The sequence below is a fragment of the Pezoporus wallicus genome, unplaced genomic scaffold (genome assembly GCF_028554395.1).
Source record: "Pezoporus wallicus isolate ANWC-B61680 ecotype Strahan unplaced genomic scaffold, APGP_CSIRO_Pwel_v1 contig_642, whole genome shotgun sequence".
Lineage (NCBI taxonomy): Eukaryota > Metazoa > Chordata > Aves > Psittaciformes > Psittacidae > Pezoporus > Pezoporus wallicus.
The window spans coordinates 714,977-742,315 of NW_026637470.1; the positions used below are offsets into that span (position 1 = coordinate 714,977).

A 27,339-nucleotide genomic window follows, 5' to 3' on the forward strand; every position below is an offset into this window, starting at 1 on the left:
AGAAAATAAAAACCATATTCCTTGGTTAACATTTAAAAAATCCACAAAAATGTGGCAAGCTTCAACCCCTGATCATATCATAACTACTTTTAAATCACTATACAGATGTTCAATTACGTTTGTCACATCAACAGTAACATGGCATTTTCTCTGTAGGGAAAAAAAATGAAACCCAATAGTATATACACATACACACACACAGAGTACACTTGACAAAAACACTTTTATGTGGTTTACATTTCACTTTTATTTAATCCTCAAAACTGCCCATATTGCAGGGTTTTTCTTGATGAAATATGGAACTGAGCAATTAATTCTAGAAAATTATGGTAAAAACTTGCTCATTTTTCTACCTTATTGCTAAGAAACTTTACAGGTGCACAGTTTGTAAAAATAACCCTTTTAAGACTGAATGTACACACATGCTACAGGATTTAGAAATAAGTCATTAGCATAGCACCTCCAGATGGGGCAAATGCAGTGCTGAACACAGCACATTTACAAAGTTAGAACTGCTCATTTAATTTACAGCATTTAAAGGGAAGAAGTCGTTCAGTCCTAAAAGGGTTAAGTAGAACCCTAATATACTTCTTTTTCTAACAAAGCTGCCACTCAATCCCACAGTACAGTGCTTGAAAACAAAGTCAAAAGTCTGGCACAGGAAAGTATACACATTTGTTCAGTACTCATAAACACAGCTGCTTTTGAAAGAAAGTAAATAATATGGTTAATAATTGAAGAGCATCTTAGTTTCAAGATGGACACCTCAATGGAGTCATTCAATCAACAAGTGGGTAGCTTACTTCCAATAGATAATTTGCTTCACTTGGCATTAAGATTTTGTATACGGGGAATTCTCTGATTTATGTCTTGAGTTCATGTCTTTTCAGGTAATCATTCTCATCTTACAAGTCTGTGCAATGAAAAGAAGTACAGAATACCATTATTACACAGTCGTGGGATGCCCTCAGGCAAATAATTAGGAAAAACATCAGCAGCAGTTTATTAAAGACTATGCTAGTGTTGAATTCTGAAATGCAGTTCCAAACAAAAGAAAGTAAGAAAAAGGCATTGCTAAATTTGAGCACTTAATATGCTTTTTATGCTTTTTCTTCCTATAGTTGGAACTAAACAACATTCTGAACACAGACTCAATTTCTATGTATATAGAATTAACAGCAGACTTAACACAGCTAGACTTGAACAATTATAATAGTTTCATACTGAAACATTCTAAACGTAGTTTTATCAAAATCTTGAGATATTGTTAATAGCATGAAAATTGATTAACAGCTCACAAGGCCAATAAATGTAACAATATCACCCCACAGGAAAAAGTTCAGGAAGATAATATATCTGAACTACCAGACATCTTAACAACAGTAAGGACCTGGAAGACCATTTCTGTACTACTGAATAACTACTGGCAACAACAGAGCCACAAGCCCACAGGTAAAATGGGGTTTAAAATGATCTTGTAAGCAGAACTTTAATAGTCTCTTTTTTTCACCCACTTCGCTGTAGTGTGTAGAACACCAAATATTAGGCTAAGTCATTAGGTTCTTTACAAGTCAAGGAATATTGCATCTACTGGGCAAAACTGCTGTAAGTACAGAAACTGAATATAAAAAGTATTGCATTTATATGTAAAAATCTTAAAATAATGAGTATAAAAGCATGTGTCAAGTTCTGAAAAGCTATTTTAAATAGCCTTTGAAGGTTGAAAGGCTTGTTATGGTTTGTCTACCGTGTGTATATTGTGGTTTCTTCTTGAATACCCTCTGAATCTGATATATATTTATCGCTTAGTTTAATTCTAACCAGTGATGAAAATCTGTGGCTCTTGAATTAAGCCGTATTGTAAGATACTTCTGTGCTTCTAACAAAAACACTGTGAAATGATTCCTGCTACAACACAATTAAAACAAAGTTTTATAGCACTCACAAAGGTAAACAGATTTGCAAGTAAACAGTTTAAAACAGAGATAAGGCCACAATGAATTCTGCCCTTGGTCACTGAAACGGAGATGAGGTGAGGCAGTATTCACTAGTGCTAAGAACCAGCATTGCGACTACGTCATGGGAAGAAATTTTGTCAGACAGAATAGCAAATATGAAGGCCTGTGGTAGAATACAAGCACATTTTCAAAGGACAGTGGCACCAATTTTACTATTAGCTAAATATGCTTTATAATCAATTTCTTCCTTTAACCACATTGTTTCACATATACAACAGAGCACTAAAGCAAACAAGTAGAACGGAGCACAGAGTACACAAATATGGTGCAGAGACAATGCTTTAAAATGGTGGCGGGTGTTGAAACTGGAATAAGCGGTCAGAAATAAAAACCCTGTGAAATGGTCAACAGATAGGCTTGTAAGCAACACACTGTAGGAAGCCACAGGTTCACATTTACACAGCAGCTGTGACTCTTGCTTCAGGGTATGGAAAAGGCTGAACACAGCACAAAATTTGTATTTTGGCTTTTAAAAAGGAAGATCACACTATCAGAACTTGTCCTATGAGTCTATCCCTAGTTCTGTGACTACAAATGAACTACGGGGGTATACTTTGAAATACAAATGAGGCAGGCAGGTCTACAAGGAGGGACAAAAACATGGCAAAGTCAAAATGAAAAACAAATGCAACAACCAACAAAGTCAAAGTGCAAATGAGCCTTGAATTTATGATGGAGAGAAGACTTGAATGCTGCATAAGCTGTTGGCAGGGAAAGAGAAACCCACAGGAAATAAGGATGGAAGGAGTTAACATCTTCATAGTGCTTTTATGGTTTTCTATTTGCCCATATCTAAGTAATAAAATTTACTTCTAGTTATTATGGTATGATCACTTCACAATGAAAGCACGTTCTCAATACAAGTGTTACACCAAAGTCTGGCCTAATTTACTGAACAGTATGAAGAAAAACATGCTTGTTGTGATTCTCAAACGATGAAGGGCATCACCTACCAATCCCATTTGTAGCACATATTTCTCATGGTACTTTAGTTACATGCCAACAAGACAGAAGACATGCTGCCAAATGAAGTTATTGGGAACATTCCACTTTTGAAATAAAACATTTAACTTACACTTAATACAAATTATGTACAAGATTAGAAAAACCTGAACAGATCCTGAAACATTTTCAGATGTACTATGACTGAGCAAGGAAGAGGGGAAGCAACCCAGTAACAACCCTTCAAAAACACCAACGTATGCCTGTGACATGAACAATCATTAATATGACTGCTTGAGATGCCACTTTAAAAAAACTCATGTAATGTTAGAACCTCACGAATTATGACTATAAATACACATTTAAAAAAGGAAAACAGAAATAACTATTAACAATGACTGAAAACAGAGCACTAAAGTTAACATACATTGCATGTATTGCAGGCAAGGCAGAGGCATTTTTTAAAGCTTTTGCACAGACTTCATATAATCTTAAAAAAAATATGCTGGCCTTTACAAGGTTCTACTTGCTGAAATAAAAAACAATTTCAGTTCATAAAAAGTCACAAGACTTCAGTTTAAAAAAAGGAACAGTTCCAGCCACAGACCAAAAATATATATATTTTTTTAAAACTGGAAGAGTATGGTAATTAGATTATACAAGCATGGTCAGGCTTGGAACCTGAATATACTTCAGAGCAAAAGCTCAGAGGAAAAAAAAATATAAACTATTTGGTAACAAAAGTGTACTATATGTTGTGATACAAAAAAGGTATGGTGAAAATGTACCTTTTATACTAAAGCTTATACAAGTTCCTTGGTCCATAAAAACTATGTTGTGTTCATGTTTTCTAGTTTGCTCAACATGTATCCCAGCCACATTTTTTGTTTCTTGCCCATTAAAAAAAAAACACAGCTGAAAAATAGATTTTCAATAAAGTTCTTATGTTTCCGGTGTTGGTTGTGGTGTTTGGTTTTGTTTTTTTTTTTTTTTTTTTTTATTGTGGCTTCTGTATTTAAGATCAGCACTTGCAGGTAACAAGGTTCAAATAACATCACCTAAAATGGAAAGGTGTTTTCCCATGAAACCACAAAAATTGTTCAGTTCTCTTGAATGTAGCACTCAAAAGTCAGTTAAAGTCCAGACAAACGACAGTAGTTAGGAAACTACAGTTGCTGTAGATGATGTGACATTGGTTGGATTTGTGCTGACGTTTGTGTAACTTCCCTCGCTGTTTGTATTTGTTTCACTGGAAGCCATGAGGCTTGAGTTGGCTCTGAGGATTGCTCCAGCAGCACTGCAGTGTGGTCGTGGCCCTGGTTCCGGTGTGTACGTAAAGGTAAGGCTGGTGGAGTAAATTATGCCATCGTTACGGACCAAAGTTACTGGAACCTGGACTGGCTGACGGACCCACCTCCAGCCCTCTCGAAATGCAGAAATGTCTGGAACAACACACAGCATACTCTCTGCACACCTGGAAAAAAAGAGGGTCAACTGAGCACAATAAAACTTAAGCTTAGAGAATAGAACAGATCAGAACAGTTCGGCTGGATGGGTCTTACAACAGATCTAGTTCAACAGCTTGACCACTTCAGAGCTGACCAAAAGTTACAGCATATTATTAAGAGTGTTTTTCAAATGCCTCAAATGCTGACTGGCATGGGGAACCAACCACCTCTCAAGGAAGCCTGTTCCAGTGTTTGATTGCCTTCTCAGTAATGTACCCTAAAGTCCAGTCTAAACCCCAACTGACACAGCTTTGAACTGTTCCTATGCATTCTGGCACATGATACCACGGAGAAGAGCTCAGCACTTCCTTCTCCACCTTCCCTCCTCAGGAAGCTATAGAGAGAGAGGAGGTCACCCGTCAGCCTTCTTTTCACCAAACTAGACAAGCCCAGAGTCCTTACCTGCTCCTCACAGGACATTCCCTCCAGCCTACATCCTAACAGCTTTGTTGCCCTCCCCTGGACACATTTAATTACCTCCATATCCTTCTTAAACTGTGGGGCCAAGGACTGCACACAGTGCCCAAGGTGAGGTGGCACCAATGCTAAATACAGTGGAATAATCACCTCTTCTGACCAGCTGGATGCAGTTTGACCTCTTGGCTGCAAGGGCACACTGCTGACTCATATTGAGCCTGCTGTCAACCAGCACTCCCAGATCCCTCTCTGCAGGGCACAAAGTATATGCTTCAGTGTGTACATGTGAATATATGTTCTTCAAAGCATCCAGTAAAATGCAGTCACCATAAAAGTAGTAGAAAATACTGTACCTGTACATGGTTTCTGCTTCCACATCCCCAAACCAGACACGTAAATTTGGAGTGAAGTTCTGTCCTGTAAGTTCCAACATTGCTACATCCCCACCACCATTCAACTGGAAAGGAATTGAATAGAAAAAATTAGAAAATCCAACGTAAAAAAGTATTAATAAAAATATACACCCCTTCTAAGGAAGAAAACCAAAACAAGAAAAATTATTCACATGCATATAGGAGCTGTAAACAGTGCTGTTTCTGTCACCTGGATAAAACTGAAAGAAATACCTACACAACTGAGCTGTAAAAGAAGTAACACATCTAAAAGATACTGCCAATTAATTTGATATCCTGAAAGAGCTTACAAGTTTTGATAGTGGCTACTCAGAACAGGATTCAATAAGGCTTTGAAAACAAAGAACAAACAATCTTTCGGAGAACGTGTTAGGAGAGCTTATTTTCTTAACAAGGTATCTGTCTGGCTCTGTCTGATCTATAGTTGGTTGATTTAAGAGCCAAAATCAATTTCTAAATGATCAAACAAAAGTAGAAGTCCTAAGGATATTACTACCAAAGTACTCTAAGAAATAAAATACTTAATGTATAGAACAATATTATTCCTATGATGGACAGGCTCATGTATTCTGAAAGGTAGGTAAGAAAACTTGTTGCAACATAAAGTAAGTTTCCTATTTATAAAGCAAGTAAGAATGCTTTCCTACAGTATTCCACAATGGTACCATGAAGGTTAAATTTGCATGACAAAAATAATCTCACATAAGAGAGTTTATTAAAAAAAAAAAAATTAAAATAAAAACCAACCAACTTACCTGAAGACTTTCTACAACAGGCACAGGTGTCACAGGAGCATGGACCGGTCCCATCCCCTCATAAAATGTGTATTCTGCTTTATCTGTGCTAATGATTGTCCAAGAAGCTCCGTCATTAATCATTTCTTTATTTGGTTCTTTTGGGCATGGAGTGGCCTTAGAAAGAAAGAAAAGTTTTCAATCTGACCTGTAGACTCATTAGTCAAGTCACAGAGCTAAAAACCAACTCAGCAAGTAACAATGTCTATTCCAAAAACATGTTTCCTTACATATTTCTTGCAACAAAATGACCTAAAGAAACAGTCGCATACATTTCAGCAAAAGTAGTAAAAAACTAAAGCTTGTGCGAACACTGTAACTCTCACCTGTGATACTGTCACGTTTCCAACCTTCTGTTTATTATTGGGTTTTATTTCAGTTCAGCTTTCAAAGTGTTAACATTATTCAACAGCCAACAACCAACAAAATATACCAACTCCAAGCAGCTATTTAAAATAGAGCTTGCTTTAATAATGCAAAGTGACTAAAACACCTACAGACTCCAAGTCTAATAAGTTTCCATTAGTTATGATTTATATAAGGCCAGGATTTTGTTTTCCTTTTAGAGAGCTCTTCAACATCCACAAAATGATAGATAACACAATCTTATAGAATCATAGATTATATTTCAGTGTTTGTGCAGACATGGGAGAGAAGCTGAACTGACAACCTCACAAATTAGTCAAACTTTCACTGTCTCCCTGTAAATAGTACTAAATCAGTATACATGCATACATGGAAAATACATTGACAAAGTGTTTTTTATAGCAACAACACCTTTCTGACTAATTCCATCACCTAGCAACCAGTAAGAAAATTGTGTATAGGTTAAACACAGGTACAGAAAAAATGGGACTCAAAAATTCTAATTTTAATACCTAAATTCTGTTTTCTTCCATTAAGCTATAAGAATATCTACATATGTAACCATAACTTTCATGCTTCAAAATGTCAGATAAACTTCAACTAGCATGAATTTACCAGTTTAGATGAAAAGAAGATCAAAGCTGTATTCTTATGTGGACTCTTCATTTTGCTATGATCATGTAAAAAAAAAAAAAGCACTGAAAACTGCTTGCAAGAGAAATGTGTAAGAAGGATAGGAACTACAGATCTTTCCAAGCTCAACCCCGTTTTAAACGACTCACTTGAAACTGGATTATTCTCTCCTGGGAAAGGCACAAATACATTCTCTCGGTGTCTTTAAGGTAAAACGCACATTTATGGAGCTGCGATACTGGATCATCTGCATCCAGTAACGCTGTTTGTTTATCTACTTTTCGAATTATCTGTGAAGGAAAATTGTACATATATATTTAGATCAATTTCTGCACTTCATTACATTGGAGATTACATATGTACTGTTAGTATTTTTTTTTAATTTTCCACACCTCCTGTTTTAATACAACATTAGATTCATAATTCTCAATGCTTTTGAAGTAAGAACACAACACTGAAGTGACACTCAATACTACATCTTCAGTGTGCTGCCTGCATATATATCTTTTTTTTGAGTAAGAGTAGGGAAAAAACTTGATGCTTCAGCAAAATCTACTTTTGTTCCATTTCATGGTACAAACAAGCAGTAGGTCAAGCATTAACAGACTTCTACAGAATCTTCCATCATTGATAGCATCCATAACATTCTGTGGCAGACTAGTTGCTGAATGAGAACAGTTGAAAATAAATATTTACTTTGCAGGTATTGAGATGTCCTTAAGTACAGTTTTGCAAACATAACAATCACAGTATATCTTAACAATAGGTGGTCGTTATTACTTAAAGACAACTGCAAAGAACAACTGTTCCTCACATCTGACAGCTCAGTGAAAAAGTAGCTGCTGATTTAATTCAGAGCTGTTACACTAATTTATTTTTAAAAATTAAAAAAGTTATTCCCTTACAGACAGTGGAAGTCTGTATCTTGGAATTTAAACTCAACTTCTAGAAAAAGGTTTAATACTTCATTTTATGCAACATCAGCAGAAGCAGCAGCCAAAGTGCTTGAAGATTTCTAAGCCGACAATCAGAAAGCCAGCCATGTCCTCTGGAATTTCTAATGATAATAAATGGCATTATTAGCAATATAAGTTTCAAGGTTAACTTGTTTCTTCAAAGTTCTTTGCATTAACCTATAAAATGCCTGCAAGTTACCTTTTAATCACATTACCCTCAATCAATCTTGTAAAGCGCAAGACGAATGTTCCCAATAGCAAACAAAACAGGAACCTTTAGCCTAATTTGTTTTAATCTATTTCCACCTAAAAATAAGGTTTCTGGAATCATAAATGATGGCATCTCCTTTCAGCAATAAGAAAATATTATCATGAAGCCCCCAGATAAAGTGAGATCCTCTTAGTAAGTGTCATGTGCACTGAACTAGATCAATAGTAACCAGGTCTGGATTTTTCTGTCAAATAATGTGATCAATAAAACAACTATTCAAGTGATCGTTTTATACTACTTACTCTGAGCAGTTTTACTTTTTTTTTTAGCTAAATTTAATATTAGGAGAGAATTTCATACACAGTCCTAGTAAAATAAGTCTGGAAAGGGGAACAAAAACCTGCCTGCAGGGAAGGTTGGTTTTACATTGGCACATTCTAAAAATCGTTTCTAGTTAAAAGTGGAATTAGCAAAGCCTCGTATGAAGTTCATAATGGGCTTGCAAACCACAATTTCACAGAGGACTGCATATGAAGCATTGTTTAGTATCAGTCACATAAAATTCCACTTAGGCTAATATTAAGTGCATAAACAGGAGGTAAAAAATAAATCTGTAATTATACTTAAATTTATTTATAAAAACCATTACAGCAATGATTTGTTTGGTTCACAAACCATAACTGGTTATAATCAATTTTGCATCTGTGACAAAGACAAGGGCTGAAATTGTCTCTTTCTAAAAAAAGTAATTACAAAGGCATTTTCAATGTTCCGTATTTAAAACGGACAGTATTAATAAATGTCCAAAATGCTTTTGCAAGCCGATATTGATATCATTACATATCCTTAGAAGTACACAGAAGTGGTTTCAGATTCAAGTTGGAAGAGCATTTTTAAAGCTGTGCTGAACTCAACAAATGGAATAGCGCTGCTGGCTGCAAAGACTTTATTCAGCTATTTTATATCAATATTTAAACTGTTTTGCTACACTGGGGCTTACATTACTATTTTAAAATAGACATATTCTTAAGGACAGCTTGCAAACTAACCTAGTTTGGCAGGTTTGAATTCTGAGAAGTTCCCTACACTTACGTTACAAGCTGTTCTTTGCTTACAGAATTAATCTGCAGATACAAAAATACACTTTCATTAAATTGAATGCCATTTTCCATATAAAACATATATTACTAAAAGGAAAAATAAAGCCAAATATTGTAAACAACACAAGCTCAACTATGCAATTACACACTCTATGCAATCTACAGATTAATTACAGCATTGGAGAAATTAAACTGTACCAGTCTTGGGAGTGCCATGCCAGTGACTGAGCATACAAGTTTGACAGTCTGCCCATAATGTATGTAGCCATCTCTCACTGTGAATTCTTCTCCTTCTGATTCATCATCATCCACTGCATGAAACAGGAATTTTCACATTATTTGTTTTATCCACTGTTTACCCCAATAGGAGGAACATTTAACATCCCACTATTACATCAAATATACAGTCAGTAACAAACAAATCCACATATGAGCAATTAATATGCAGGAAAAAAATGCAGAACCTTTATTTGTGGGGATGGAGGGAGGGAGGTGAAAATATATATTGCTTCATTTTTACTTACAGAGGTGAATGTAAAATGCTCCCCATTGCTGTGAACTGGCATGGAAATTACCACCTTCTACGTGCAAATATCTGGTGCTAACTGTTTGGGATCGAAGTCTATTAAATAGTGCCACTTTTGTCCCTGACGCAATACATACTGCAAGGAACACATACAGACTTGAGATTATAAAATTACTTCATTAGTACATAAAAAAGTAACAAAACCTCACAAATACAGTAAAATAAACTGATGAAATTAAGAAATACTTCTCAACCATTGGTAAATTTAGAAAATATTTATATTCGTGAGAGATAAAAAAAAAAAAATCACAAAATTACAAGTGGGGAACATACAGTGGGCTGTTCTCCAAAGGCATGCTAGTCCACAGAATTTTGCCACTTAGCCAAACAGGCCAGTGCTTGCCAGCTGAAAACTCCTCCTGTTCCTAGTTCTCCAACAACTGATTATTTGAGCTTAAGCATTAAGTTGCCCTTGTGAAGTACTCCAACTTTCAGTGATCATTCAGAGTATATATGAAGTATAAAGAAATTATTCATAGGAATCACAATCAACTGAAAGGAAGACAGACATAACTATGTAAACTTCTAATAACCATGCAACTTGACATTTTCTCATATTTGAACTTACTTATCATTCAAGAGAGAGAGAAATGCTAAATCCACTCCCCTGAAAAAATCTGCAACTAGCATTTCGCTATGACAAAGGCATGTTTCTTCTACTTGGTTAATATCTACTATCAAAGAATGCTTGGTTCATATTCACTGTCCATCAAAACCAGCTGTCTGAACAAAGTCAACAGTGCATACTCTGAACCCATGGGCGTGAACTGCACAGCAACAGATTGCCTTTAGTCATGTGGCAAGCTAGTGCCCCAAGATCCACATTCCATAGGTGAAATGGGTTCCAGGCCAACACAGATGGAAGAGCCTTTTAAAGCACTAGTGAAGAGAGAGAGGGGAAAAAAAAAAAAAAAAAGGGTATCTCTTGAGGTTCTCCAGTGGTATGGAGGCAAAAACTCAGGAAAAAGCAAAATTGCTCCCAGTTATACATTAGCACCAGAGATATCTTTACTTGAAAAAGCACAGTAAGCAAATAAATCTGGATGAAATATCACCAGATTTTCTCTTTACCAATTACATAAAAGAACCATGCAAAACATATTAAAAATAAAAACAACATGCAAATGGCATGAGATAGTAAGAAGGTGGCTGTGATACGATGAAGTGCAGTTTGGCTAATGTGATGCTATTCATTTATTACAATCTGAAAGCTATCTCTTTGAAGCTGCTCAGACCATCCTAAGCACCACATCAGGCAACTTAAGAGATCTAACAACTTAGAAAGCTAAGGTAGAGCATTCTTTATGCATTTGTCTACCAGGATTCACTCCTAAGAATAGTTTTTTTGGTGGACATTTTATATTTACTAAATAATATCTGTGACCATATAAAACTCAGTGTAGTCTGAAATACATCAGAAAAACAGAAATTGAAAATTGTATTTACTTTGTAGTCATAAGAGCACCTAAGAAAAAATTAGCAGGAGGCAAAATGAATTGCTGCATAAAGAAGTGTAAAATACTTACAGTCTGCATTTTTCAGTGACTGTTTCTTTTTAGAAGGTTTGGAGATGACTTTGATCCGTTTACTGAGGAACACACCGATGTCATCACTATTGCCATAGAACATTTTTACTGATAACATGAAGTGCTTTCTCTTGTCTGAGTCTGATATGTATAATGTTTTGGCAGTGCAATAATTCTGTAGGTGAAAACATACTGTTGTTTTTTCAAGTCAACCCAGTTTAAGAAACTACATATATTTAATTATGAACAAAATAGGAAAACTGATGCAATAGTTTCTAAACTAGATCAGAAACTGTTTTTTCCATCTCTTCGATATGGGTATCTTTTATGACTACTGTTTAGCGTTGTGAAGTTTAGCACCCAACTTTAGTGCCTTTTCCTAAAGACTCTTATCAGAACTAGAAACCAGATGATCAGATACTATAGCTGTGTCAAATCCATCTCTGATTAAGAGCACTACTAAAAATTACATTTGAGTAGAGCTATCATAGAGCTATACAGGTAGTGCAGTGGGCATGCACAAGAGGCTGCCTGTGCAGAAGAAGTGTTCAGCCAATTTTTTCTTGAAAGGCTGGGAGATGACTGCGGTTTCAAATGTGAAATGTGGCTAGGTGCTATATGCTAGCTGACAACAGGAGCTTCAAAAAAAAAAAAAAAAAAGGAAAAAAAATGTCAAAAAGAACTTTTATTCTTTTCCCTATTCAGCAACACATGAAGCATTTCTAAGTAGACTGGGCTGGAAATACTAGATAGCTATAAAATACTGCTTAACAAAACAACCAGCTAAAATGAGCATTAACATGTTGCCAGTTCTATTCCAACTGTTTAAATCATCACAAATATCGTAAGATTTTTTAATAGTAATTTGTATCACTGAAAAGAAACCCCAAAACGATCTTACTAAATTTATTAAGATGTCATTTGAATTGTATTTTTATGCAAAGTGACTTAAAGATCACTTCTGGCAGCAGATGGTGTTCAAATACTTCTTTGTTAAGATTATCCATTCACGTAAGCCAGAGAGAAGGACAGAGAGTTTGGGCCAAAAACCTTACTTGAGTTAATCACTGATGCCTACCAAATAATCTAACAGCTTACCGAATGAATCAACAACACATTAAAGGTTAGTACCCTGCTATGATCCCATGAACCAAATCTACCTAATTAATTGTCCTACATATTTTTGACAGATTTTTTTAAACCACTTATGTAGTAGCTGCTACTGTGTACAAAGTTGTCAAAATTAAGCAAGAGTATTCCTTGAAATATGCACCATATAGCTACAATATCTTTTGCAGTAATCCGAGTGGTTTATTACGTTTCTTCTACCTTTCCTTCCAAGTTCAGCTGTTGCATTTCTTGGTCACTGTTTCCTATTCCAATGAAGGCGCAAGGTTGTGACTCTTGCTCAGTGCAACCATCCCGTTCCATTTGCTCTTTTTTTTTCTTCCATCCACTGCCCATAAGATACACACACGGAGGAGGACAAAAGAACCTGAAAATGAAGAGCACGTTATAAGATTACACATAGCTTTCAAGAAAATTCTTGATACCAGTGTTGTGTACCCAAAGCTACTCAGGCCAGCTACCCTTTGCATTCCAGTTTATACATACATGCCCTTCATTTGCCTGAAGATTCTCTAAAACACAAATAAAATATATTAAAAAAAGCAAAGAAAATCAGCATGAGATGCAGTTACTGAGTATCTTTCCAGTTCAATATATGCAATGTAACATTCTGCATTTCTATAAAATAATTTCTACCCTTAGAAAGAAGAAATTCTGAAAGAAAGTAAAAAGTTGAAAGTGATAACAGTGTTTTGCTTTTACAAGTGCATAACATGATTCACACAGAACAATTCCACAAACTGATTTAATGGACAACTGCTGACTACAATTCCTAAACACTTGGTGTTTCATCATTAGGAAGGACGGAGTCTGTTTCAAAGCATAAATCGCTTTGCAGTCTTTAAATGGAATACATGTTACATCTTCATAGAATCATGGAACAGCTCAGGTTGGAAGGGATCTTCAAAAGTCATCTAGTCCAATCCCCCTTCAATGAGCAGAGATATCCTCAACTAGATCAGGTTGCTCAGAACCACGTCCAGCCTGGCCTTGAGTATCTCAAGGGACGAGGCATACACCAGCTCCCTGGGCAACCTGTGTCAGGGTTTTACCACCCTCACTGTAAAAAAGTTCTTCCTCACATACAGCCTGAATCTCCCCTCTTTTAGTTTAAAACCATTACCCCTCATCCTATCATGATCAGAGGCACCTCTCTGGGGCAGCAACAGCCCACTGTGGAGCCTTTCACCAAGGCACAGGTGACCAGGCTCTTTCAATTACTCTACAGTAACAGACTGTTTTAACTTTCATTGCTGTAAGAATGAAGTTCTGAAATTTTTAAATGGCCATGAATAGAAGGAGTAAGCAGTAATACATGCTATGAAACAGCACACACGGTATATCCCTTTCTTGCTTGCTCTTATGCCTTTTGCATCTCATCTTCCGCTACCTGACCTCTGCTGTTTCAGCTTTCCTCATGAAGATGCTGAATGATTGAGCAGGAGTGTATTTAAGTACAATATGGCTTTCTTTTATGTGCCAACTAAATCCTCCCGTTCCTACTACAATTTTTTGATCTCAAAACCAAGAATGCATTTCCTACTTTTCAATTGCATTTATTTCAGAGATGACATGACCTCATTTTCCCCAATGCTTCTCTAAAGGAAAAATGATCTTAAGAGCACTTACTGGTGAGGGAGACAGTGCAACGACAATGGTCAAGAATAAAAGATTCATATTAAAGTACAAGGTGCACGTTACTTTCTACAGGACCAATCTAATCTATATGCCCTTTATTGCCCTGCATCTAGATGTAAATACCATAATTGTCACCTGGTTGCTGCAACTTTCAGCATGTTTTAGTAGAAAACTGAAACAAAGTAAGAAATAACTGCTTTAGCATCAGACTGAGAAAATGTCTACTGCGGACACCTGTGATCACATTTGAAAAAATACACAGATATATATATGTGCAAGTGGGAAGCAAGCAAGAGTGTGGGAAGCAAGCAAGAGTGTAAGAAGTACTCACATGTTTATTAGACTGGTAAGGGGTCAAGCAAGGGCAGTGATCATGCCCAAGCGCTGCTTAGGAGGCCTGCTTTACTTTGCCATCCCAGATAGGGGAAGCATGATGGTGGTCCTCTGTGAATACTACTTTTAAAATGGGGGTTATGAACGAACTCCCAACTATTTGGAGAGGAAGTTTCAAGTAAAAGATCTTTTGGAAACAAACCCATATTGCCACAAAAAGCACACCATATAGCTAGTCAGCTTGTGAACTCCAGTGACAAAGCAAGATCCTTTCAGTGTTAATAGATGCAACGCACCAATTCTCTTCTCAACAGGTATAAGCTACTTCCAATAAGAAATTATATACAGACTAAAAATTAATATCAACCTTTATTAATGGAGCAATACTTTGCAAAAAAGAATCCATACCCCTTGTCTTCCAAGAAGGTATAACACCATAAAGCCAACATCACACATTTACCTTTCTTCCTCATGTACTCTTTTGTATTTTTCTTAATGTTAGAACAGAAGGAAAAAAACAACCCTCAAACTTTTTCATATAATTTTTCATTACAGCTTTACTCTAAACCAAATCCTTTGAATAGCTATGGCCACTAGGTGGCAATGAAGACCCAGGAGAAACGAGTTTCAACCCACTGAAAGAAAACAAGCCACAACAATTAAAGCGCTCTTTTTAAATTAGAACACAGAGAAAAACTTTGGAAAACTACGGTTTACTGAACAAAGACAGAAACTTTTTAAGCTGAGACAATTTTATGTTTGGTTTAAACTACCAAACAAGAAAGAAAGAGTCTGGACATCCACAACTGGAATGGGGTTCCTTATGTGCAGTCTCCTAACCTTCAGATATAGGCAAGTACAGTCTCGGGGCTTTTTCCTTTGTATTTACAAACCCAGAAACTCATGTATAGAAGAGATTAATTATAATTTTCCTATCCAACATAGTGTGAGTAAACCATGAGTATTCCTGATTTTCACAGATGATTAAAGAAAGTTATCTTTGATATGTATAAAATGACTGCTGTAAACCGGTTCACTCATTAATATTTCTGATGTAAATAGGAATGTAAATGTTTATGTGAGAAGCTGGCTTTCAGATAACTACAATGAGCAAATAAGAAAAAGAAAATCACCTCCCTAAAATAATTTGTTTCCAGTACTACTGATGGGAAATAAAGTAGGACAATGTTCAGCTGAACAAATGAAAATACTCTTCCTTCAACTTTTGATTTACAGGGCCTACCTCTCCTTTCACCACAAAACTAAAATAAGACTAAGTAGGAGGTAAAAATTCTTCTGAAGTATTAATTTGACCTATAGTAAAAAGAAAATCATGCTGGAAGGAAAGGCAGCTGTATCTGGTTCTTCCGAGCTTGCTGAGAATATTCAGTACAAGAAATAATGCTGGAAACGTATGTAGGAGGCAATTTCCTCACTGGGTTTATTCTCTTAATACCTCTTTTCTATGCTGTGAGCAGAGTGGCAATTCCATTCTGAACATGCAGCGAAACAACACAGGACCTTAATGTTGAGTGTTCACACTGTTCAGACTCCAAAGAGAGAAGTCTCAGTGAAAGGTAAATATGAAAATAGTGTAAGAAGCACCAGACAAACATCCACACTTACCACTAAACATCACCTGAGTATCAGCTGAATGTTTTTGAAAGATGACAGCCATCCAACAGGAAACATTAGGCAAAAAGTCTTAAACTCAACTGAAGTCCACCCCTGAGCTTCTCACCTCCTGGCTTCTTTGTCAGACTAAACAACACTAACTTTAGGAAAAGCAAGGCTAGTAACAGTGGTCCACTTGAAGAAAGTGGACATCCTTTCATTACTGTTATTTACAGGCAAGTACCAAGAACACTCTCAAATTAATCCAGAAAGTCTCCATCCACATGGCAACAACCTGGAATTGCGTTTCTCTAAGGCCTATTTATACCAGACCACACTACATGAGACTGCACCATGTACCCTGAGTTTTCAACAGAGTATTTCACCATCTATTAAGCCTCACCAGAACACTGAAAGGTAGTTATTGTGCTAACCTTTTAATTATGCCATGCAACATTTACTAATGATAAATATTTTCCATGACCTCACAACAAACAAGGTTTAAAGACTAGACCAAAAGGTGGAAGCTTGTTTAGGGTTTTTTTTAGGTTTTATGTTGAAAGACATAGAACTTAAATGTAAGAAATATTTTAAATTTAAGAAATTTAAGACAAATTTCAGAAACAATTCCTTTTGTAATGTGACTTCTCAGTTACAAAGATAGTGTAATTTAACTTATTCTTCAAGGATCAAAATTTAACCAGATTATATCCATGCCATCATTACTGATGCTAACAGTCTGGGAAGTAGCAGAACAGCAGCAGAGACAGTTTAAATGGTGTGTTAAATCGTAAGAAAAACTAAAATATTTAAACAGGATAATGAAAGCCTAGTATGTATTCCCAACTTTCATTTCACACCCATACCAGAATGGCAATCAGTTCACTATGACAAACATCCAAACATTTTCATTCCTAGTCATCTATTGAGTTCTGAAACTCTCTAGATACATTTGACATGCTCCCATTTTTAAAGAGGTAAATCTGAGATACCTTTCATGAACTAATGCAGCTGTGCTGAGATAGGCCACTGTACTGCACCTCCTAAAATCTAAGTGGTAAAAGAATGCCTAATGTCAGTTAGCAATTGTTTCAAGCAGTGGGAAACCAATAACTAGTTTATTGAGCATTACTACTACTTTGGTAACATACACGCCAAAGTGATTTTTAACAGAATCAAGTGAAATATACACGTATATTGAGGGCAGCATGTATTTATGGCAATTCTACCAATTACACATAGGCACTTTCAGAAACTTTTAGCAAACGACAATTTGAAGCTTTGCTCTGTATTCTTCAGAACACTTATTTAAGTTTTCCAAACTGTAACAGAACTTTGAATAATCAAAATTACTACTTGATTTTTTATTTTCTCCTTCTTTCAATGCAACCTGCTCTCCAAAATAATGATACACAGGAAAACTCTGCAAAATGTTTCTGAACTCATGAACTGCTGCAGCCCCTGGAGAACAGACTAACTGAAGTTACAGATACACTGTTTAGAAAATCACTGTCTTATCTGCAGGCACACTCCCCACTTTTTGGGAGTAACATGCTTTACTCATCTGCAGTAATGAGTCAACTATTCAACTCCTGAATGACAACACAATCTGACAAGATAACGATCAGAGACCTCTATACTGACATGATAAAACTTGCGGGCTGCAAAGGGTTAAAGTTATCATTTACTATTAGTAGGGCCTTGCATTGCAACACTTCTGCATTTACGTTTGGCAGTGAGCAAGAAGCCTGTGTAGTTACAGAGCAGATATGCAGCACACTTGTCTGCTTCCATGCCTTTCCTCCTTCCTGTTTTGCTGACTTCCCATTTGATTCTCATCAAGAATTGCACAAAGATCTAAAAAGCACTTTGAATTAACAGTTCCATGGAGCTGCAAAACCTGGACCTTGCCCAAAAGAAAGGGCTAACAGAAAGGACCACACATATTGAAAAAACAAGCAGTCAGGCACAGAATACTGAAGAACAGCTGAAAATATAGTCTTCATCTACGATTCACAGACATCAGGAAGTGTGATTTAGATTGGCAGCAATGAACTGAGAACTTCGCGGGCTTAATTCTAACATTCCTGTTTTCTAACACTTTCATGTTTAAGTATGCTAAAATCTCAAATCTCAGAAAACTGTGAAAAAACATAACGAAGTAACAGGACATGAGTGAGTGTAAAAGTAAGGTTAAAACTTCAAAACCATTAATGTACTAAATACATGGTCTTTTGTGACAAAAAAATATTAATAATAAAAAGTATGTGAAAACTAACCAAATACTGCACTTCTTATTTTAGTGAAGTTGAAGGTAGAAAAATACAGTTTATACTTAAAATTCTGTTTTACCATGAGGACTAGAAATCTGCATCTGAAGGACCGTCCTATTTGCTTCTACTAGTCGTTAAATAAAAATATCACATAGAGAAGACTGCAGGAAATTCACCTTTACCTAAAAAGCATTCAACTTCACGTTTACAGATCCCGTCCTTTAGAGAACTACCTATTATTGTAAGTTGTACTGTACTTATTTTTACAAGAGAATGTTAAAGAACCATAAATATGGTTATGATTGACCTGTTATTATTTTAAAGCAATAACAGATCTGATTCAGAAGAATATCTTACTGAGGCTGGTAATTTCCCTTTCATATTAATTTGAAATTACTCAAGAAAAACCTCCCCTACAAATAGCCATCATTGATCACCCTGCTTACTCCAAACTTAAAATGGAAGATTTAAAATTAGAGCCATTTTAATTCAATGTAAGAAAAACTTCACGCACAGATAGAGAACCTGTTGGTAGAAGAGGCATCACCACATAAAATTGCCAAAGGTTTGCAGCTTTTGTTACATAATCAGATGATCTCAGGAACACATTTTGGCTTACATTTCTTCAAGTTATAGTATGATCTGAGGAATTCTACACCTACTATGCACCAGACCATATGCTACAGCTTCCCTAGCTGGGAACTCTAGAGGAAGCCAGGAAAGAATAGAAACTTACCTTTTTTCATTTCCATACGACTTCTGCGCAACTTTTGCATGGAGTATTAGCACTGTTTGATCACCCCGCTCCTTCAGGTAATTTCGCATTGCTTCCCTAAAAATAAAAGACAAAATAAGCTTTGAAAATTCATTTGTTTTGTTTAGAACTATAATCATCCAAAGAAAGTTTTAGGACAAAAATCCCCAACACCTGAAGTTCAAAAAAGGTGACCATTAATAGCACCAAGATGAGTTTGCTTTGGTTTTTAAGACAACTACATAGCAAAAAGCAGCAACTCTCTTGCATGAAGCTAGCAGTAAGGGTCTGTGGTCATTTTTACAAGTACTACATTTTCCAGAACAGATGCTTGTGATGTAAAATTGTATCAATGCCAATGACTACACCACATTTAAAGTCCATGCCACAAATACTTGATTAGAACACAGTTTATTAATTGAATATTGTCTCCTTAACCAACTTAGATAGTAAAATAAAAAAAAAAGATTCTCCAGCTTATCATTTCATCTGGTTTTCTAGAGGAAGTCTCTACTTCCTGCATACAACTGGGTAAAAAAAAAAAATTAATTAGATTTTCTATCGTTCAACATCACTGTACTGACAGACGTTATATAAAAGCTGTAATTACCTTAAACACACTAACAGTGATTCCTTGAGAGAAGTAAGAGAACAATACACCCTATCATTCTTCTGTATAATAATCTAACTGTTCATTAAGCAGCATGGCAAATTCAACACCCTGGGGTTTAGCTGTGTCGGAGTGCTGACAGGAACACTTTTAAGTCACTGGAGGAGCTTTTGTGGGTTGAATGCCCACCAATGTGCTCGCCTTCAAAGTCATCAATCAGAGAAACAAATCATGAATTTTAAGGAAGTTATATGAAGAGATGAAACTCAACAGAGGAAAGGGGTTTTTTGTTGTTGTTTTGTTTGGGTTTTTTTGTTGTTGAGTTTTTTTGTTTTGTTTTGGGCCGGTTTGTTTTTCCAAACTGTACCCAACTGTTGAGTTCTCTTTGAGAGATCCAGAAAACCAAACATTTCCAGTGAAAAAAAAAAGATAGAATATTTTGGATGGAAACAGTATTTTGTTTACAAGGCCTTTTCCAAAAGAAATCCCCACAGACAGTTTCACAAGGGAATGAATGCAAGTAGGTGGGGGGTGTTGGACAACAACAATCCAGCTTTGTTAATGATGTTTTGTAAATTCTTGCATTTGTCATGTCTGCATAAGATAGGGACCAGTGTGTGAAATTATCTCTGTAAACAGCAAGATACAAGAGCAAAGACTTGAATTTCTGTTTTTAATTTGGACTAACTTGATCTATGTGTATTTGACATTGGCAAAAATCGATGTTTATCCATGAAAGCACAGATGGAAGATCTATCTTGAAGCATGCAGGCTTACTTTCATGTACAACCACTGTTTAAGAATACATTTTAAACCAGAATGCATAATTAATTGTGAAATCATTATTATACATTTCATTATATTATTATTTGCATGTAAGTGGTTTAAAAACTTGTTATCTGACAATTCAAAATACTATTAAGAACAGTGTCATACTAAATTAAGAACATCTGTCATACTAAAATCTTTTGACTTGGCTATCATTTAAAAAAACACCAGCAACACACGCACACAAACACTAGGTGCTAGTTAATGTTTATTTAGCACTGTATGAGGATGAAATTCTGCCTTTTCTACTGGTCTGTTGTTACAGTGGACTTGTACAATCCAAGCTTCTACAAGAATTAGGAATGTTCCCCTCGGACCCCTCCCACTGATAAAGAAAATACGTAACCATTGTAATTCTTATAAAACATTCTTCTTTTATTAAATCTTAAAACTCTCTATGAATGTAGCACTCTCACAGTTTACATCTAAAACCAACTAGCACAGTATGAACAAAATAGTGCTGTTCTGCTGGAACTTGCATGATGATAGATTATTAGACAAACAGGACTGCCTTTATGCAAGAAGGCAGAATAATTTCCCAGTAATTGAACTAAACACCTTTAAGGGTTTATAGACACATTTTTGTAGCATTATGTAAACCAATCACACTCTTAAAAATGTCTTAAGATTTTTCCATTTCAGCATTGTTTGTTTCCAGCCTCTAACGATACAGAAAAGGTTTACAAGCCACTGAAGGATGGCTAGCAGTTCCCAGCTGCCTACTCACAGGAAAGAGTACCTGGCGTATCTAGTAGTTAAAATCCTGCACATGAAATTTAGAGTCACTACAGTTATAGAAAACTTATTTAAAAGACCTTACACTGAACAGTCATTATTTCTGTTGTTCTTTTTAAATCACAGAAGATAAATTTTGTCAGTAACTTCACAGCGACACTAAGATGCTACTGCTGAAGATAGAAACCAGTTTGTTATTTAAAACTTAGTATCCTTAAATATCCCTGAAAATAGGTAGGCCAATGGGAAACAGGAATGTTTGTTCAATTACTTATAAGTCAGTACAGATAAATTTTGCATTGAAATGAAGTTTAACAATACACAAGCTAACATTGAAGCTTATCCAGGCACATGATGAAACAGATGTACCCAACACAAAATGTAAATGCTCCTCTCCACCCTGAGCTTTACATGAGGCATCATAATTTCATTCAAAATACAAGCAGGCCAGAGTGATGTCTTTATACAGCACTGTTACCACACAGAACTATTGAAAAATTGCACGCCTGTTGTACTTCAAGCAGGCAGTGGATTATAAATTCAGTGGCTACTTTAGATCGGCACAGTTTGTGGCACAGAGTAATAAACATTCGCACAGACTGTGCTACAACAATGGTGACTACCTGACAGATTCTGGTGTAAATACTTCCAGGCAGACCAGGAGCAAATCAGGCACTGTATTTCAATCACTCTAAACACTTTCCAGAATGGTCTGACTTGATGGTACTAACTGATGCTTTCTCTGACTGTTCAGGTTTAATCAAAAACTGGTTAAGATCACTCCTTGACAGTACTGTGTTCATTTTGCTTCTACCTGCTGCGTGACAGCAGTAACACAACAACCGAGTTTTGGCACTAAAAAGTGTTATTATCAAGCCAAACTTTTTAAACTTAGAAATCCTTCTGAGAATGAAATGGGTAACTTTAGAAAACTGTTAAAAACAGACTTTCTTTGATGCTTACCTGGTGAGCCGTTTCGGTTGAGGTCGCTCTCCAAATTTCCTGGAAAAAAAAAAGAAGATGCTAATTTAAAAGTGCTTAGTCACAATTTTACAGTGAAATACTATCCCAATTTTACAATTTTTGAAAATGTATTGAAATTTGATGTCTTTTCATTGTAATTTCCTGGACAGGTTACTATTAAAGTATCAACCACCTCCTAGCAATAGCTTTGTCCACAATAGCAGAGGGGGGTTTCTTTATCTGGAACACTGGATGACTTTCTTTGCTAAAGTCACATTTACTTCCTCTCTGAATCAATTTTGAAAAGTTCAGATATCACAGTTATGTAAATAGCCAAGGGATCTTTGGCACAGCACTGACCAGAAGTGCCAACAAAAACCAATTATTATCACCATACAGAAATCAACAGACTTATCTCCAAGTTGACAAATCACAGTGAATACTTCCCATGAGGACAATTCCTCATAAATTTGCTTATCCTTAGTGACTTCTCATAAAGAGGATGACAACATATTTCATATGTGCTGATACAGAATTGTTAAGGAAAATCTCCCTCGTGGAATGTACCCAAGCATGATCCAGAAATACCCTGTCATACACTTGGTTTTTTAGCCATAAGGCATAATGTGTTCTGAGGCAGAGCTTTAACACTGCTCGTGACAGAGAGGGTGCTCCTTCCAGGCAGTTAAGACTTTCCACAAAAGTATTTATTTATAGAAGACACTGAGTTTACACAGGACAGAAACATTTTCATTAACAAAAACACCCTCAGATTAAAGGAAAATGACCAGGTAAAAAACCTGAAAAAAAGAAAGGCTGTATGCTGCAATGTACACCAACCTGGCACAGAAGTACAACCACAGCTAAATAAGGAAAAGGGGGAAGTTAAAAAACAACAACAACAACAAAAAACACAAAAGAAAAAAGGGAAAGGACAAAACATAGAGATAGATTTAGCTTAACACCTTTCTATCTAAAAATAAGCTGAGGCATAAAAGACTCTGCTTCTGCTGCCAATGTTCATAAACATCTCTATGACTTGGAAAACTCTTTTGTAAGTGGTCACATCTTTGCCTTTACACTTCCAGGATAGTGAAAACCCTCCCCTCTCCTAATATTGCCCTACAACAGTGTTGGAGGCTCTCTAGGACAAGAAGTACTTCATCATTAAATGATGTGATGAGAAATTCCACTGTTGATGCTGAGGATCTGTCCTGAACTCTACAGCAACTGGTGGTGGAATGATTTGATGTATTCCAATTTCATGTGAGTAACTCCAGAAATGCACAAAGTAAAAATGCAAAGCTAGCGGCACTATGCAGTTGAGTAGAACAGCACTGAAAAGAGTGACAAGAACATTCAGCAAATTCTGAAGTTATTTTTCACAACTTGAGAAATTAATCTTCTAAAATACTGGCAGTCTTTCCTATGCAGAAGAAATGGATACGCAAGATGAAATCAAATTATTTCTTTTCAGTTTAAATGATGAAATGAAAATTTACATTTCCAACCAGACAGAAGCTCCTTTCACATTGTACTTAGTTATTGTTAGCATACTGTTCACTTGTTTGGCTTTATTTTAACTTCAAATGAAACAATGAAACCAAAATTTTTGCTGCAAGATTCATTTTCATGTATTTTCAATTTTTAGGTCTATGGGACAGGTACTTCATTTCTGTTTTCCACTGTGGTATGTATCACTGCATTATCATATTTGCAATGCAGAAAGGCCACAAGAAAACTGAAACAGCTTTGCCATTTGGCAGCCAGAAAGTTATATCCCAAAGCCTATCTGCTTATCTTTCCAGGATCAACCTAGTGTCATCTCCCAAGCACACCCTGTGACTCTGGTTTTCCCCAGATAACAGTGTGAGTTTGTGTGTGCATCCCACCTCACTGTTCTCCCCTGAAGACCTAGGATCATTAAATCTGGCAGAGGATTCACCTGTCTGTGACTCACTGACTAGACAACAGATTATCTTTAAGCAATAATTTACAACACCCCTATAGATTAGCTGCCTGATCTGGAGTAGAACTAGAGTCTTTGTTTCAATCCCTCTCCACATTTTAATTCACCAAGAAAAAAATTAAGATGTGCCTATTTTGGAGCAAAGGAGACACTGTACACACCACACACCACATTTGCTTGTACCATGGCCAAGAGATCCCATCCAAGATGAGGACACTAGTACATCAGAAACCACATTAACACAGAAAAAAAACACCCAGACAAAATCTTACACTCCCGTAAGGCTACTCTAGCCATGCAGAACTCTGAGCATAGATGATTTGCTCCCCTTGCATGTACAGTTACTGCCACCTAAAAAACTTTACTAATAATAGAGGCATCTACACACAAAAAAGAAGCCATTACTTAGAGAAATAAACACCCTATCTTCCTTTAGTCAAATCCTGAATATACCACACAGGAAAGAACACCAAAATCCCCATTCTTCAGAGGCAGAGCTGAAGCACCGAGTCATTTTGGAGATGCACAGGGTAAACCCTGATCATCTGATGCTCAGTGCACCACCTTTATACTTCAACATGCCAAATTTCCCTAGCCTCCTCCATTCAAAATAAAGTTAGTGATGTCACTGTAATCAACTTGCGAACCTGTACAAAAGGTACCTTTAGCAACATGAACCTTCCAAAACATTATGCAAACTAGATTTGGTAGATCTTTTATTATTCATAAAATCATAGAATGGTTTGGGTTAGGAGGGACCCAAAAGATCATCTCATTCCAACCCCTCTGCCATGGGCAGGGACACATCCCTCCAGATGAGGTTGCTCCAAGCCCCATTCAACCTGGCCATGAGCACTTCCAGGCATGTGGCACCTACAACTTCTCTGAGCAACCTGTGCCAGTGTCTCACCACTCTCATAGTAAAAAATTTATTCCTAACATCTAATTTGTATCTGCTCTCTGCCATCTTAGAGCCATTCCCCCTTGTCCTATCACTACACACCCATGTAAAAAGTCCCTCTTCGGATTTCTTGTACGCCCCCTTTTAGTACTGGAAGACATTAGGGGGAGGAGCAAAGCAGGAATAAATTACACAGTCATATTTACCGAAAGTCCAATTTTTTACTATCTCTGAATTAAATTCAGCTACTTTTTCCTCAGTAATGTTATTCTGATGCCCAATTGATGGTTATGTACCCTAGCCTTCATGTCACTGAACAGCACTTTCCTGTACCACCTCAAAATAATTTCAAAGATCCCATAAACATTCCTCAGAACTAAGAACTCTTAACTGACCCACAAACCACTTCCATCACTAGACATCTTCATAAGGGAAACTCTATTTTAGTAAAAAAGAATGTGACTTTGTACAGGAATGCTATAAATCAAATTATTTAAATAAGTATCCAATAAGTACATGAGTAAGGTTGGTTGACATTGCATTCTTACACCTCCCGTAAAAAAAACAAATCCCCGTAGCTCAATAGCAACAGCTAAACAAGTTAGAATTCAAGAAAGATTAAGAAAGGAATAGGAAACACAAACATTACTATGTCACAGAATTATTCTGCCACAAACACACAGTCCTGAAAACTGCCTGCTGTTAACTGAAAACATAGGGGAAAAAAATTACACAGAGTAATAAAACACACCACAAAAGTCAATATGGATGATCAACAGTTTTCATATGCAATTGGCTAAAACACTTCAGCTTTTAGTGAAAGTGAGCACACAAGAGAAAAGTGACAAAGATGTAGGAAACTAATATAAAATATGCAAAATGTGAAAAAGAGATGGCTGTTCTCTGCCTTGCAAACACCGGAACTGGAAAATAGACCTAGTATCTGAAAATTTCATTTTAGAATAAAAATCTTTTCCCTTGCTCTACAAACCTGGTTATAACTAAGTTGTGAAACATATTGCTAGAGGATATTGTGAAGGCTAAAGCACAAATGGACTCAAAAGATTAAACAGAAGTCTGGCACAGAACTCCATTAGCTTCTACTAAGCATAATGACCGATTTTTTATAACCTCATTCTCAGGAAAACCTAAACCATTCCCTATCAGCAGCAAAGTAGTTACCAGGAGGGAAAAAAAAAGCCAACAAATCAACCCAGTTTACATTTAGCCTCTTTTACATTCTTAAACTTCCATCACTGATGACTAGAATGCACAGTTCACTGTAATACTTCTACAAATCAGGTATATTCCATAGCAGCAATTGCATTCAGGATGCCAGATTTTTAGTCATGTTGCAAAACTCAAGACATACAAACACCACATGAAAAAACGAACCATTTAATAGTTCACCTGGTTTATTCATTCCTTATGTTTGCAAACTAGATAGAGATACCTCTACTGACAACACAATCTGAAGTACAAAAACTATCAGTAACGATGCTGCAGAAGAAAAGACTGAGGCCTTTTGCTTTTTCTGATGTTAGGACAGCTCAACTGAAAGTGCAAGAAACACATTATCTATGGTTTTGTACTAAATGACAGACATTGTACAAGTGATGATTGCTGTTATTTCAAACTTTTGTGTTTCACTGGCATGTTGAAAAACGGGCCAATTCAGACATTTAAAGGTTACCTGTCAGAGATGACATAGACTGCATTATTTTCCTTGCATAGGTTTTCCCTGAATTTCACTGTTCTGGAATTTCTCTTGATATTTACTATTTCTAGACCTCTTCTTTGTTTACATCTTGAAAATTTGCAGATTGATGGATAACAAAAGGATACAGTAATGTATCACAGTTCTATTCTTACAGTGGTTATTAAACAAGCTAAATATATATAATTTTAAATCCTAATTATAAATTATATATCATTATGTCTGAATGCTCACAAAGTTCCTTTTTTTATTTTACTATCCAAGAGTCAGCACTGTTTCAGGCGCACTGTACTGGAACTCTGGATATACAATCAAGTTGCCATTTTAATTCACAAAACAAAAAAAACCTTGCTAATTCAGTTCAGGACAAACTGTATTTTATTAGTATTTCCCTATCACACTGCAC

General features: G+C 36.2%; 1 protein-coding gene across 5 annotated transcripts in view; it reads right to left on the bottom strand.

Annotated features, from left to right (window-relative positions):
• Positions 1 to 222: 222 nt before the first annotated feature.
• The window catches only part of RBPJ (recombination signal binding protein for immunoglobulin kappa J region), a 140,176-nt gene continuing 113,059 nt past the window's right edge, over positions 223 to 27,339 (bottom strand). For 4 of the 5 annotated variants that reach the window (XM_057405595.1, XM_057405597.1, XM_057405594.1 and 1 more), the window contains 10 exons: positions 22,347 to 22,385; positions 19,193 to 19,288; positions 12,800 to 12,965; positions 11,471 to 11,645; positions 9,883 to 10,020; positions 9,557 to 9,669; positions 7,241 to 7,381; positions 6,054 to 6,209; positions 5,239 to 5,342; positions 223 to 4,434 (listed from right to left, as the gene is read on the bottom strand). In XM_057405595.1, coding sequence (XP_057261578.1) covers positions 4,119 to 4,434; positions 5,239 to 5,342; positions 6,054 to 6,209; positions 7,241 to 7,381; positions 9,557 to 9,669; positions 9,883 to 10,020; positions 11,471 to 11,645; positions 12,800 to 12,965; positions 19,193 to 19,288; positions 22,347 to 22,385 — 1,444 coding nt within the window. In that variant the 3' untranslated portion in view covers positions 223 to 4,118. Of the gene's footprint in view, positions 4,435 to 4,536; positions 5,135 to 5,238; positions 5,343 to 6,053; positions 6,210 to 7,240; positions 7,382 to 9,556; positions 9,670 to 9,882; positions 10,021 to 11,470; positions 11,646 to 12,799; positions 12,966 to 19,192; positions 19,289 to 22,346; positions 22,386 to 27,339 lie in introns of those variants that run through there. The other variant, XM_057405598.1, reaches the window with a different exon arrangement.